This window comes from Corvus brachyrhynchos, unplaced genomic scaffold, assembly GCF_000691975.1.
Source record: "Corvus brachyrhynchos isolate BGI_N302 unplaced genomic scaffold, ASM69197v1 scaffold312, whole genome shotgun sequence".
NCBI lineage: Eukaryota > Metazoa > Chordata > Aves > Passeriformes > Corvidae > Corvus > Corvus brachyrhynchos.
This window is the reverse complement of record NW_008236640.1, coordinates 1-13,635: the sequence shown is the minus strand read 5'-3', so window position 1 is coordinate 13,635 and position 13,635 is coordinate 1. Positions and strand designations below refer to the sequence as shown.

The following is a 13,635-nucleotide window of genomic DNA, read 5'->3' as shown; positions in this document are numbered from 1 at the left end:
GATTGGAATTGTCTCTGCGAGACGCCTAGGTGCTTTTTGGCGGGTCAGGGGACGGATGCTGTGCAGGGGGAGCCAGCGCCCGGCCTTGCTGACAGCTTCTGCCACCCAGCCTGGCCCGGGCTGGGGCGGGGGGAGCCAGCCTGGCAAAAGCATCCATCCGTAGGGATGGGGGGCAGCAGAGGGGGGCGGGTTCCGAAGGCGTGCCCCAGCTGGTCTGCTTTCCAGGCCCTTGAGGAAGGGGAGGGCTTACGTGTGGGAAAGGTGGGGTTTTTCCCCAGCCGTGGAGAGCCTTAATGCTTGCATGGAGCGCTCAGACGCTCCCCAGGCCCGCGATACGGTGATAACCTTTGACACTTTTTCTTGCTTCCAGGTCTTGTTTTGAATTGACTTTCATGCAGTCGTTCTTTGCTTTTTCCAGGAAGATTGCACCGGGTGCCCGGACCGCATGGGGAAGCACTGGCACCCTCTGTGGAGTGCGTCCGGTGCCGGCGCTACCCCGGGGGGCCGCGGTCTGCGGGGCCATCGCCTTCAAGACGGACGAGGACCTCGTGCGGGATCGGCTCCTCTCCTGGCAGCAGGTCTCCAGAGGTGGGTACCCGGCGTCACAGCAACGGGTGGTAGAAGGGCTTCCGGCAGACGGCAGCAGGCACACGAGCATCCTGCTCTTGCAGCTGCTGAGGAGACTGCTCTGCCGTGTTTCAGTGGAGGAGGTGGAACATGGCCTGCCATGCTGCTCTCCTCTAGAAACGGAGAATTGGCACAGCCAGCAGCCTGGCCCGGGCACAGGCCCTGCTGGGACAGGGGGGACAGGAGCCCTGTCCGACTGACCGCGGCTTTCCGGTTTCTCTCCCCAGGGTGCCAGCACCTCAGGCACGGAAGCAGCACCGCTTGGCCTGCGAATCTGGGAGGGCTGGAGGGCGGCAGGTGTTAATTTGCTGTCAAAAATAAATCTTGTTCTCGTTGTTGTCATCGGAGTGTCGCCCCGCTGCAAAAGCTGGGAGGAAATCAGAAGCGGCAAAATGCCATTTCGGCTCAACCCCCACCCAGATTCATGATCCTTCCCCCTTCCCAGCAATTGATCAAACCACCCAGGGAAAACAGCTCAATGTCCTCCCAGAGCCCATTTTGACAAGGAAGTTCACAGCTTAGATCAGAACATCCTAAAGGTGCAGCTACTCATAGGGATTTGTATTTTCAAGGATTAACAGTCCTGTATGAGCTGGGTTCAGACCAGAGCAATCCAGGTCATTTTCTCTCTTCAATGAACTTTTCCTTTTACAGAAGGATGAGAAATGTGAGTACAAGCAGGCCTCCAAGTAAAAAACTAAATTAAAAGTAAGTGACTACTATCCCCTGTCCTGGAAAAGCACTGCTTCTCCCTACCTCCCCTCTTTTCCTACCATACCTACTCTTCACCTGACTCTCTATTTTCAAATATGGTATCTCTGTTCCCATGATAACCCAATTCTAATTGCTTTAGCCTTCTTAATATTAGAATAATGAAAAATCCTAAATTACATACAAGCCAAAAAAGACCCAAACATTTTACACCCCTTTGGATTACTAGAGGCCGTTGCAAGTGGAATCACACTGTTCAGTACCGAGCCTATTTGGAAGGTGAATCCAAGCTAGAGTAATAGAGCAGGCATCAGCATCCCAATCTGCTGTGCAGACCTGTCTCATTCGTTAAGGATATGTGCCTGAACATAAAAGAATCAGCATGGTAAGGTGAACAGAGAGGTGTAACATGCAAAGTGAATCTCCTCCCCAGCCTTACTTCTAGGAGCAGTCATTACAAATTTTGAGCAACCACTGAATCATGGCTTGAACAAGAATAGGAATTAACACCCTCACTATCATTCCACTCATCTCCAAATCTGCAAATCCCACCACCCACAAGCCACTGAAGCCATAATCAAATACTTCCCTAGTACAAGCAGCTGCCTTGGTATTTGTGGTCTTTTGAAGCAGAACTAATGTGACATCAGAAAATTAAACCACCCAACATCCTGCCCCTACTGACAACAGCAATTGCAGTGTAACTAGTCCCAGTCCCTTTCCATTTCCGATTCACAGAATTACTTAATTCCTAATCATTGCTATCAACAATAATTAAATTTACTGCCACCCATCACCATTATCTTCCTAAATCACTCTACTCAAAATTATTAATCACCATAATCCTTGCCTCAGCACCCATAGGAGACTGAATTGGACTAAATCAAATATAGATTTGAAAAACCTTAAGCATTCTCGCTTAGGTTGAATAGCCTAATAATTATTATGGCTATATTAGCCAAACGCGCCCTGCTAACTTTCTACTTATACTTCCTTATAACTGCCACAGTAGTCCTCACTCTCAACTCAAACGAAGTTCAGAAACTACTGAAGATAATGGCCTAAAGAACAAAAACACCCACATGGTCAATAAAATCTCAGGATCAGTCTTAGGCTTCCTAGCAGGACTTCCCTGCTACCAAGCGTCCTGTCTAAATGACTTACTATTGTGTCTTGGGGTGACTTTATGATGTGTATCCCATATCGCTGCCCTATGCCCAGAAATTAATTTTTGTGCCTTTTTATGCCTTTAAACTGAGCCTGAGAGGGGGAAGGAAAAACTGAGCAAAACTTTTTCAAAGCAGTTTGCAGCTTGTTCAAGGTCACACAGAGATAGCGACTTTTTTTCCAGCTGTGGCGGGGGAGGGAGGAGGCACCCGGCTTGCGGCTGCCCGGTCAGCTTTTGGCCAGTTGTTCAGTTTCTTTTTCTCCAGAGAGAGACTGAGAGTTGAACTTTTTTCCTTCCCGGGAATTTCAGATTTTCTCCCTTTTCTACTGGACTGCTTCAATATCAGAGCACATCGGGAGGACTTTCCACCGAGCACAGAGGGCCTGGCCCTGGGCCAAGTCCCAGCTCAGAGGAGACCAAAGGGAGGACTCTTAACACTTTGCCAGGTTTTTTCTCCACAGCGAGAGATTTTTATTAGCATTATTTTCCTTTTCCTGTGTGTTTGTTAAAGAAATAGCTTTAATCTCTTTCACTTTCCTTTGAGGAAAATTTAATTTTTCCCAAACCTGGTGGGGGAAAGGTGGTTGTGCCTTCTCTCAGGGGATATATTTCTAAATTTGGCCAAACCAGTACATATTGAAAAACTTACTAAACACAAAATAACCACAACAGATGCAGTCATTGTCATACTCTCACTACTAGGATTCTTCTGGTACCTTCTCCTCACATACTATCCACCAAATACACTTCCACCACGCAAAAGAAAAGCCCTAACCATAGTCCTGTGCCTATCACTAACCAAAACCCTGCCCAACAAAAATCATAAACCTAAATGATCTATGCCTAGAAACCTAACAAACAATTACCCCTAGCAATTGAAACTGCAACCCAGTCAATAGAGTTAAGCCTAAACATGACTCTAGCATTAACTGTATCTCTATCCCTAAAAATATTTAACCCCTCACCTTAAATTTAAGCCCAACACTTGCCCTAACCCTAAATCTAACCAAAATGACCGTAAATCTGATATTAATGTTATCACCTAATGCTAACCCTATGAGAGAAACCCTAACCCTAAACTCAAAGCTAACTCTAAATTTATCCCTCATGACTGTAACCCTAACCTTAAACTCAAGCCTAACCATAATACAAACCCTTCACCTAAAACCCTAACACTGACCATAACCCTAACTCTCTCTTTAACACTATTTGCTATACCTAAACCTAAACCTAATGACTCTTAAGCAAAACCACACACAAAGAGACTACAAAGGGAAGGAGAGGATTTACAGAAAGTGCCTCACCAGTATCCTTGGGCCCATGGTCCCTGATGTTTGCAGTATCCTGGGACTAAGGACTGCAGAGCCTACTGGGTCTCATCAGCATGGGGTTGGACATCTGCTGGGTGTTTTGGTGCCTGGGATTATGTAAAAAAGTGCTTTGAGCAGGGATCCCTGAAGGATGACTTTGGTGGCTGGTTAAAATCTTGCCAATCCTTCTTTTGAGTTTCTTCAGGCAGAAGAACACGCTGTTGATTATGTCTTTTGATCCTGGGTTCCTGACCTGCAGGGCAAAACCCACTAATAAGTGAGCAACAGGCTCTCAGCTAGAAATTACCTTGTGGTGTAGATTGTTTGCTCTAAATGGTAAGGCACTAGTAATCTTCTTGTTGGGAATGCCTCCAGTGGATAGAGGGAAATGTTAATGCATTCCAGTTGTTATTAAACTTGTCCTTTTCAAAGCTGGTAGTGTGGGAAGATGGGTAAGTTTGGTGTGTGCCTCAAGGGGATTTGATTTTCAGTGATAACAGGAAATTAATTAAATTCTATGATGTTAATTGTTATATAAGACTGTGTCTTACTCCTTCTTTCACTTATGTTCCCGACACGGCAACCTAGTTTAGTGCAAAAATTCATCCTTCCTCCGGTCACCACGTCTCCAAAGGGTGGCATTTGGAGAGGAAATCTTCCATTCAGAGACTAGGGTCTCACCACAGGCTGCTTCTGGAATCACTGTGCTGCTTTTCAATCCCAAATTGATGGAATTTGGTTTTCCCTTCCTCCTGGAGCAATCCACAACTTTCTGAATTAATTCTTTATACCTTCTTGATGAACTATCAATTTTATAGTTTTAGCAGAGGAGTTGGCAATTTGGTGCAGTCAATGCGCATTTCCATCTCTTTCCCAAGGACTGAGGTGAGGCTGACTGGCCTCTTGTTTCCTGGATTGTCCTTCTTGACAATGGATACATTATCTGCCTTTTTCCAGTCACTGGGAGCATCCTCTTGATTGACATGATCCTTTAAGAATGATGAGAAGTGGCCTTGTGGCACCTGCCAGAACTTTCTTTGCTCTCAGATACACCCCATATGGTACAGAGTCACAGAATGGGTATTGTTGGAAGGGACCACAGTGGGTCACCTGGTCCAACCTCCCTGCTCAAGGAGGGTTGTCCCAGAGCACACGGTACAGGAATGACAACGGAAGAAGCCCTTCTTCTTATCCCTGACTCCTTGGCCAGTGTCAGGTAGGTAGTTTGATTGGGACAGTTCAAACTGTCCTGTCAAACCCTAACACAGGTGTCCTACGAGCTCAGGGAGGACAGAAACCTCCCACAGAGCAGAAGAGCAAGGTTTGATCCTGACTTTCGGTACCAACACTCCATGGGAGCAGAGACTCACAATCCTTCTGACTCTTTGGGTTCCAGGAGACAGTGAATAAAGAACTGCAGGCATGAGTCTCCACATAAGCAGCTTGGGCATCTAGGATGTCCCCAACAACCTGGGAAATCCAGGTTGCTCCTGCAAGGACTGGTCCCACTGGGGAAGAAGACCAGGGTGTCCAAGCACCCCCATCACATCTCTCCCCCAAGTGGCCCTGAGGAGAGGGCCCAGAGAGCTGTCACAGGGAGCCCATTGCCACATATGGGGAGCAGGGTTGGGATTTCCACTATGACAGACTCTGCAGGACTAGGAGCTATGGGCTGCAGGAAAGTGGAAAAATCAGTCCTCTCTTGTGCTCTGTCCTGGAAGTTGTTCCCTGTCCAGCAACCCATAAGAACCCCACATCCCTCCCAGATGGCCTAAGAGCCCTGAATCTCCACAACAATCCCACAAACATCCAAATCACCCCTCAAACCCTGATAGCAGTCCTCCATATGCCTTTTGCTGGACACCAGACATTACCACTTCCATCAACATGCAGGCATCCTGTCTTGCACCTGGTCCCACAAACACAAGCCCCACCACTCCATATGGCCTGGTCCCCCACCCTCTTTCCCATCCCTCCCCATACCTCTCACTGTTCCTTGAACTGCCCAGGAAGGAAAAGCCACTTTCCAGGGCAGATTGTGTGGTCTGGGTGAGGATTCCAAACCCACACTAATTTCACAAATAACTTCTGGGATAAGCACATCCAGGTCACATCCTCCTCACTTGAGGAGATCCTGCTCTCCCCTCCACTCCCATGTTCCCCACAGACAACAAGAAGGCTTGTGCTAGAAGAAAACAGTTTATTTTTTTAAACAGAACTTTTTTTCAACCCTTGTTCCTCAGGGTTTTCCTTTTTTGCAAAGATACAGTATTATCTGAACAACTTCTGCATATATATATATATATATATAAAATATATGTGTGTGCATGTATTTATAAACTTAAACAATCCTGCAAACCTGTGTCACTCATAGCAGCCCTTCCTGCTTCATACCAGAGAAGAAAACTCCAACAAAGGGCAAAAATGCAGCCCCTCTCAACCAGAGGAACTGAACCACATCCAGCTGTGGCTGGAGAGAATCCTACCAGCTCCAGCTGGGAGGCTTTAACTTGAGTGTAAATGCATCTCTTTACAGCATTTCTGGACACTGGACACTGCTAGACAGTGCCATGCTGGGACACGTGTCACCCTCCCCTGTGCCCAGCCCTTGGGGAGAGCACACCAAGGACAAGGAGCAGCTCTTTAACAGGCAGCAACCCTCACTCTGCAGGTGGGCTGTGACTTTCTAACTCAATGAAATACCTATGGGCAGAACTGGAGACATAGGAAAAAGGCAAGGAGACATCGTTCTGACAGAGGTGGCCACAGTAACACAGACCAGCTGCCCAGAGCAATGTTCCTGCATATTCAAGAGTCATTGAGCAAGAAACCTCCCAGAGGAAATGCTTTGTTCTGAGAGGTCCTCCTGCCTTTGAGGAAAAACATTAACACAAACTGGTTGAGACAAAGCAGAAGCAAAGGTCCAGGCTGGCAGGCTGGGTGACAGAACACTTCTAGTCATAGCTATCATCATCATCAAAGTAAGAATCACAATCAGACTCATTATCAATCATAAAGTTGTCTTCATCAAGGTCATCATCGTCATCATAGTCTTCCTGCCACTGTGGATCATACTCCTCATCTTCAACCTCTTTGCCACCTTCATCTGTGTTGGGGGAGTCACACAGGATGGTATATTTTTGCCTGTTGAGAAGGAGAGCATAAGAGCAGAGCCTCTGCTGTGAGCATCAGCTGCCACCCAGCCCCACAACACCCTACTGTCACTGTCTCAGCATCCCCACCCAAAGAAACTCAGGAGAGTCCAGGGAGAGCAACTTCCATAACTGAGTCTGCCAGTGATGGAGCTTTCTTGATCACAGCTGCATACAAGCAGAGGTTTTGCTGGTTTCCCTACCCCCCTATGTCACTTAAATTGCTACCACAAACCACAAAACAGGATGCAAGTAATCGGTGTCTGTCATTCACTCTTTTGATGTCAATGAGCAAAGGAGCAAACTCTGCTCACCTGCTTTTTGTCTGTACTCACTCAGCTTCCCCTGTACCCTGCTAAGCAAACTCACCCTGTACATGCAAGGGCTGAAGCAGGCACATTTGCGAGTTTCAACCTTCTCTGAACAGCATCTCCTGAAGTCTGGAGCCCAACATGGAAATCCTATTAGCAGGAAAGAACAGCCAAATGAGAGAAAAACAATATGTGATTTGGAGTGTATTTTGCCCTGCAAACCCTTACCCTGCACACACGCAATCCTGAGTCCATCCCCATAGCTGATCAAGCCCGTTAGTTTGCCCACAATCAAATTAGACCAGAGCAAGACAAGCCACAGACAGGCATGTGGCCTTCACCTGTGTGGAGTGCCAGAGAATTGCAAAGAGACGCTCCTTGATCTGCCGCACCAACTCCAAACCCGCACGGAAGTGCTCTGCTTTCAGGAGCTGAAGAGAAGTGGCCAAGTCCTGGTACTGCAGCAGGGTTTCCTCTGCAATTCAAGGCCAACAAAGTCATGCTGCATCCCACACTCTCGAGCAGAGACCAAGCCCTTGGCTCTGATTAGGAAGCCAGCCATAGCTACTTAGATCTCCTGTGCACATACATCCCTCTTTCAGAACAGAACATGTTGCTCTTTACTGCATCAAACTCCACTGGCAGCCAAACTGCTCCAGTGGACTTCCTCAGAAATGACATCAAGAAGGCAAAAAAGGACCGGGAGAAGTGGGAGGCCAGCTGGGTGATGGTATATATGCTACTGCCCCACTACAGAGCTGCTGCTCTTTGAATACAGCTGGAAATGCTAGTCACTGCTTCAAAGATGCTGTAGGACTTACCCAGAAGGATCTGCAGAGCGTTAGTGAGCAGCTCTAGGCTCTCAGTCTGCTGTTCCACAATATCCATGCTCTCAGTGTCCTGGTTATAGTAGCTGTACACACAGGAGTAGGCCAGCACCTGGAAAAGTACAGATCTTGTTCTTAAGCACCCTCCTTCTGCTTCAGAGTGGGCAAGAAGGGAGCAGCACCAAACCCTCCCAGACGTCATTATTGTCAGTGGCCTCTGGTCTGTGGCCATAGCCCAGTGACCCATTATGCCAAGTGACAGCAGTGCCAGGCTAACTAGAGCCACTGGCAGGACTGGAAATTAATGTGCAATTATTTTATACTGAAGTCTAAAATAACTGATTGTTCCCACCTGCAAACCATCACAAGAACACAGACTGTAAATGCATGACAAGTGTGACTGACCAGCAGGCAAAGGACCAGCACACAGGACCTAGGCAATGCTGGGCAGCCCAGGCTGAACAAAAGCAGCAGTGAGCTGAGAGGATGGAGCCCAAAGGGAAGCAGGCATGGTGCTATACAGCACCAAGAGCCCACAACAAAGACATTTCAACAAGTGGAAAACTCCAGTTATGAATGAATGACCCCTAAAGCCATGTAGGCACCCAGCAGGAAATGAGATCACTGTTTCCATTCAAAGAAATGGGCCAGAAAATTCAGGAGCAGCAGCAGCAACAAGCAACAGTGATATGTACCCCAGAAAACACATGGGCTACTACACTGAGAAGACAAAATAGGGTCAGGCACCCTTGTCCCACATGCCTCTCTCAAAATCAAGCCTACCTGCAAAACCAAGGTGTACAGGTAAAGTCAGTACTGCAAAGAAAATTCCCACCTCCTGCAAAGACAATTCCCACCTCCTGCCTATGTTTCAGGACAGAGCAGGCATTGCAGGCCGAAGGTGTCACAGGTTTACTGCACATACCCAGTGGCTGCACTACAAACCCTTTCTAATGTGGCTACCAGGACATGCAGCAGGTAACTCCATGCTTCCAAAATATCCATGGTTCATGAAACGAAGTTAAGAAAAGAAAATCGTAACATGAGCATCAAGAGGAACTTCTTAACTGTAACACAGCATCAGGAGAGCTTTCAAAAGGTAAGTACCTTCACTGGGGCATTTCTAATAGGAATGGACCAAACCCAGTGAATGAAAACCCGAAATATAGACTTTGTGTTGATTCCATAGTGTCAACTTGAGCTAAGCTCCAAATCCTATGACCTGACTGTAAGGAATACTGCAAACAGCTCAACTCAGACTGAAAGCAGGGAAGGGCAGACATAAGCTCTTCCCCTGTCCTGATGCTATCCCTCCCCTCAAGCTTTCTGTCTCCCCTTGTTTCGGGAAGAGTAAGGTTGGTGTCTTCTCACTTTAAGAAAGACATGAAACACACCAACAGAATGAAGTCTAAACCTCAGCAAGACTATTATACAGCCTTACCTTCCGTGCCTGTTCTAGCACTTTGCAGGCATCAAAAACAAAGGTCAAGTTCCTAATTTTTGGCATCTCTCTGATGGAAGAAATGCTGTTCCTCAGACTTACAGCAAATTCCTGCAATAGCCAAAGGAGAAGAAACAAAAAGTTCGTGTCAGTGTCAAGCTCCACAGGACTGAAAAAACAGCAACTTCCACACAAATAATTGCTAAGCATTCTGAAGTGCCATCCCAGGAGATGCAGGCAGCAGCCGACCATTTAATGCATCCAACTATGACTTCTCTACTGTGCCATCACTTCAAAAGTTTACAGCATCTCAGCTCTGAGCAGAGCTCAGCCTTCAGTCACCATTGCTTCCAACTGCTGCATCACTCTGAGCCCCTGAACACCACAGATCAGGTGCTTGGTTTCCACAACAGACTTGATAGAAGAAAGCAGACACGGACTACTCCTTAATGTCAGAGCCAGGGGAAAATGATCAGGCATGCCCACCTGGATGTGAAGCCTGCTTCTCAGTAGAGAAGACACTGACACAACAGAAACTGCTCTGCTCACCTGGGCTGAGGCAGCATCTGCAAAGGAAGGAGGAGGCCTTACCCTTGCGTGGTGATGGAAGGTGCACCTCTCGTTGTAATCCTGGAAACGCTTCTCCTGCCAAGCTGCTTTACTCACCTGAAAGGAAAGGTATAGGAACCTGCAGCATTTTCCCTTAAGTACCAGGGCTATCTGGAAGTGCCAGTATTACTGGCAAATGCACAAAGTCCAGAGTAAAGGGCCCAAGTGGAGCTCCTTACCATCTCTGAGAGGCTGTAGGGACCTCTGAACACAAGCATGAACCAAGGAGATAGAGCAAACCACTCACCATAGCAGAACAGTTGTAATAATCCTTGTGATTTGGCCTCCAAGGCTTGAGGCAGCGCCAGCAGAAGCCATGATTACACTTTGCACATGTCATGCTGCAGAAGGACAACAGGAATAACTCAGTCCTAACAGCCACTTGCAGACAGTTCCTTCCAGGGCTGCCCTACACCACAGCCAGGGATGTGCCACCCAGTCACAAACACAGTAGTGAACAAAAACGTATACTCACTGCAGGCATCCCTCGTTTTTCTCTATCTGAGCCTGGCAGTTTGGGCAGTGCTTTGAAATGAGCTTAGCCAGATGTTTGCTTTGGGCTTCACTTGTCATTCCCTCATAGTATCCATCATCATCTACCCACCGAGACATGTGGCTGCAGCTGGCAGGATAATGGGCCTGAAAGAGGGAGAGAGACAGGCAGTCAGCCACACAAAAGCACAAGGGTGTGTGCCAAACCTAAGACAGTACAGCCTGTGACCCAGCTCAGCCTCACCTCTGGGAAGCTGCAGTTGAAGCAGGATATCCAGGAGCACTTGGAACAGGCTGCTCCATAACCAAGTCCATCCTTAAGGAGGATCTGATCACAGCCCTGAGGGTTGGTGCACCAAGTCAGGTTGGAGCAACACTCAACATAGCGTCTGAGGAGGGCTTTTTCATACTGTAATGAGAAGCCAGGAAGGAGATTTAAGCCAGAGAAGCTGCATGGTTAGGCCTTACAAACAGGGTCTGGTGCACAGGGCTATGCATCTCATCAAACAACTGCTCACAACAAAACAGCACACAGTTAGTTTACCCTTTCATTCCCTTCATGTAAATTTTTCTATCCTCCCCACATCAAATCTGGAAGCTGTTCAATTTCACAAATTGCTGAGGTTGCAAGGCATTTCTGGAAATAAAAACTGGTCCAACCTCTCCAGCTTAAAGCAGGACTGCTCAGGACCATGTCCAGTTGGGTTTTGAATATACCCAAGCACAGAGACTACAAACCTCTCTGCCCAAACTGGTCCCATATCTCATTGCCTTTACTATTGAAAAAAAAAAAAAAACAATGCCAACAACCAGTTTTCTTATGTTTAAATAGAATTCCAGGATTTGATCTTCATACAATAATCTAGTTATTTTGAGCTCAGGGTTGGACCAGAGACCTCCACAGATTATTGCAACCCAAAATATTCTATGACTGTATGCGTGACTCTGCACGAGACATTAACACTCATGCAGAGTCACACCATACCACTTACTGATCAAAAGGAAAACATAACATTTCAGTGAGAGTATCAGGGCAACTTGTTAAAATTAGCTGTTATTTATGTCCACCTGCAATACTTATTTCCTTTTATAAAACAGTCACAGCAAGAGGCTATTAAATCCTGCTTTCAGACAGGTGTGACTATGGGAATTGCAAAGGCAGTAAGGACTAATTGTACAGATATATGCACTAATTCTCCAAACACTTCCTATAAAAAACAGGACAAAAAATACACCTGTCAAACAACAGAGCAGTGAAAAAGAGACTGTTCTGCCCAGCAATTAACAAAGAGTCTGTCATGTGACATCTACAGCTCTGCCATTGGGTGGGGAGGGCACTCAGCCCTACGAACTGAAAGAACAGAAAAAAAGCAGTTTCTGCTTTAGAACAAGCAGCTACTGCTGTCCCCTGATGACCCAGGACTAAGGTAAGCAGAGCTCAGAAAGCTTGGTTTAGAGATGTCTGCAGACTCACACAGACTTGGAGTGAAGATTACGTCTGATGTGGTTAATTCCTGCCATCCCCACAAAAACCTGAACTGCTCAAAGCCAGAGACTGATGGAAGAGAAAGGACATAGGGTCACTGATGCAGCAGTAAAATGAAATTGCTCATGTTTTCATTTGGCCTAGATTTTAATATTATTATTATTATTATTATTAAATTGCTTCCAGCACATCACTAGAGAATACTTGTCATGAGCTGCTACCATGGCTCTCATCTAGTCCTGTACTAATGATGTCCCTGAAATGTTTGCTGGAGATGTACTTAGAGGAAATATCACTTTGCTCTTTGTTGATGTTATACTTTCCTGAAGAGCTGGTATTGACCATAATCAGAGAACACAGACGAAATCTGGTTGGCCTCCACTATCATGCTGCCAGTCTTAGTAACAGGAAGGGAAAAAGCAGCAACAAAATTATCTGATAGTGCTGACCAAAATGAAAGAGAGCTTGGACACCCAGCAAGCACCCCCCCTGCTTCACCTTGGCTATGATCTCCTCGGAGGACACGATGGAGTAGATGAAGGCTGTGGTGGGCTGAGCACGGCACTCGGATATGGGACAGGTGCAATTGACAACCATGTTCTGCTCAATGCGAGTCATGAGATACTCCCTCCAACAGGGCTGTCAGGACACAAGAGGAGAGATCAGACCTAAAGAGGGCCGTGGGACCCTGGAAGCCCTTCCCACCCAGCAGAGGGTGCACAAAACCCCACAAATCATGGGTAAGTATCCAAAAGCACAAAAGTGGGAACAGACAAATCAGGGGGTGAAGGATCACAACAAAAAAGTGAGCTGAGAAAAGAGAATGTATAAGCTCTAAAATTCCCCTGATAACACCTTCAGATAAAGAACAGCTGTTCCAAGTAGACAGCAACAATTCCTTGCCAAGTAGCAGGAACCAAAGACCCCAGGACCTTCACCTTGCAGCAGTAGTGCATGCAGCAAAGGGTTGGTGGCTTCTCAGTGGGACACAGCTGGTTCACACAGACTGGGCAGTGGGTTCCAGGGCTTGGGGGAGGCTGGACATCCTGCACTTGCAGCCCTGAGGAGATGAGCAGGGCCTCACGGTTCTCCACATAGCACTGGATCAGGAAATCCACATTCCACCTACAGTGCATGAGGAGGTGCTGAGCAACATCATCCGGTATGCTCAGAGTATCCTGGACTTGCTGTACTGTCTGGTTCATGAGCAGCTTGGCCTCCTCTGGACTGAGCGTGTGCCCCATTGGCACCTGCAGCATTGCCATGAGATAGTCTTCTGCCCTGTCTGTGCCAGGATTCAGCCTAACATGGAGAAATGTGTTGTGTTCACACAGGGTGGAGATGCATACCCCTCCACACCTGGTGACATGCACCCCTACCAATGCAGGCTGTCTCTGTTGTCCTCCTCCAGAGATGTCTGTGCTGGCCTGCACTGGAAAGTCATCTGTGCTTGGCCACCAAGAGGTGCTGTGGATTCAGCAGAGATGTATTCCAAGACATG

At 47.2% G+C, this 13,635-nt stretch overlaps 1 protein-coding gene and 1 long non-coding RNA gene across 2 annotated transcripts; one reads left to right on the top strand and one right to left on the bottom strand.

Moving 5' to 3' along the window:
* Positions 1-13: 13 nt before the first annotated feature.
* Positions 14-969, top strand: LOC108444815. Its single transcript, XR_001859517.1, has 2 exons — positions 14-588; positions 855-969. It is a non-coding gene; the product is annotated as an uncharacterized LOC108444815 (long non-coding RNA).
* Positions 970-6,002: 5,033 nt separating this feature from the next.
* On the bottom strand, positions 6,003-13,629 carry LOC103625015 (cullin-9). Its single transcript, XM_008644387.2, has 12 exons — positions 13,514-13,629; positions 13,073-13,436; positions 12,633-12,773; positions 10,893-11,057; positions 10,632-10,795; positions 10,404-10,497; positions 10,139-10,213; positions 9,548-9,658; positions 8,101-8,218; positions 7,621-7,754; positions 7,338-7,429; positions 6,003-6,960 (listed from the first exon to the last, which is right to left on the bottom strand). Exons 1-12 carry the CDS (start codon positions 13,576-13,578, stop codon positions 6,771-6,773), a joined length of 1,713 nt encoding a protein of 570 aa, XP_008642609.2. The 5' UTR covers positions 13,579-13,629; the 3' UTR covers positions 6,003-6,770.
* Positions 13,630-13,635: the final 6 nt, after the last annotated feature.

Excerpts from the sequence above, each read along its gene's own strand:
- LOC103625015 (XM_008644387.2), bottom strand. The coding sequence starts at position 13,578 with ATGACTTTCCAGTGCAGGCCAGCACAGACATCTCTGGAGGAGGACAAC. Across the intron at positions 13,437-13,513 it reads AACAGAGACAGCCTGCATTG|GCTGAATCCTGGCACAGACA; the intron begins GTAGGGGTGCAT and ends TCTCCATGTTAG. Across the intron at positions 6,961-7,337 it reads TCAGCCCTTGCATGTACAGG|GCAAAAATATACCATCCTGT; the intron begins GTGAGTTTGCTT and ends CCTTCTCAACAG.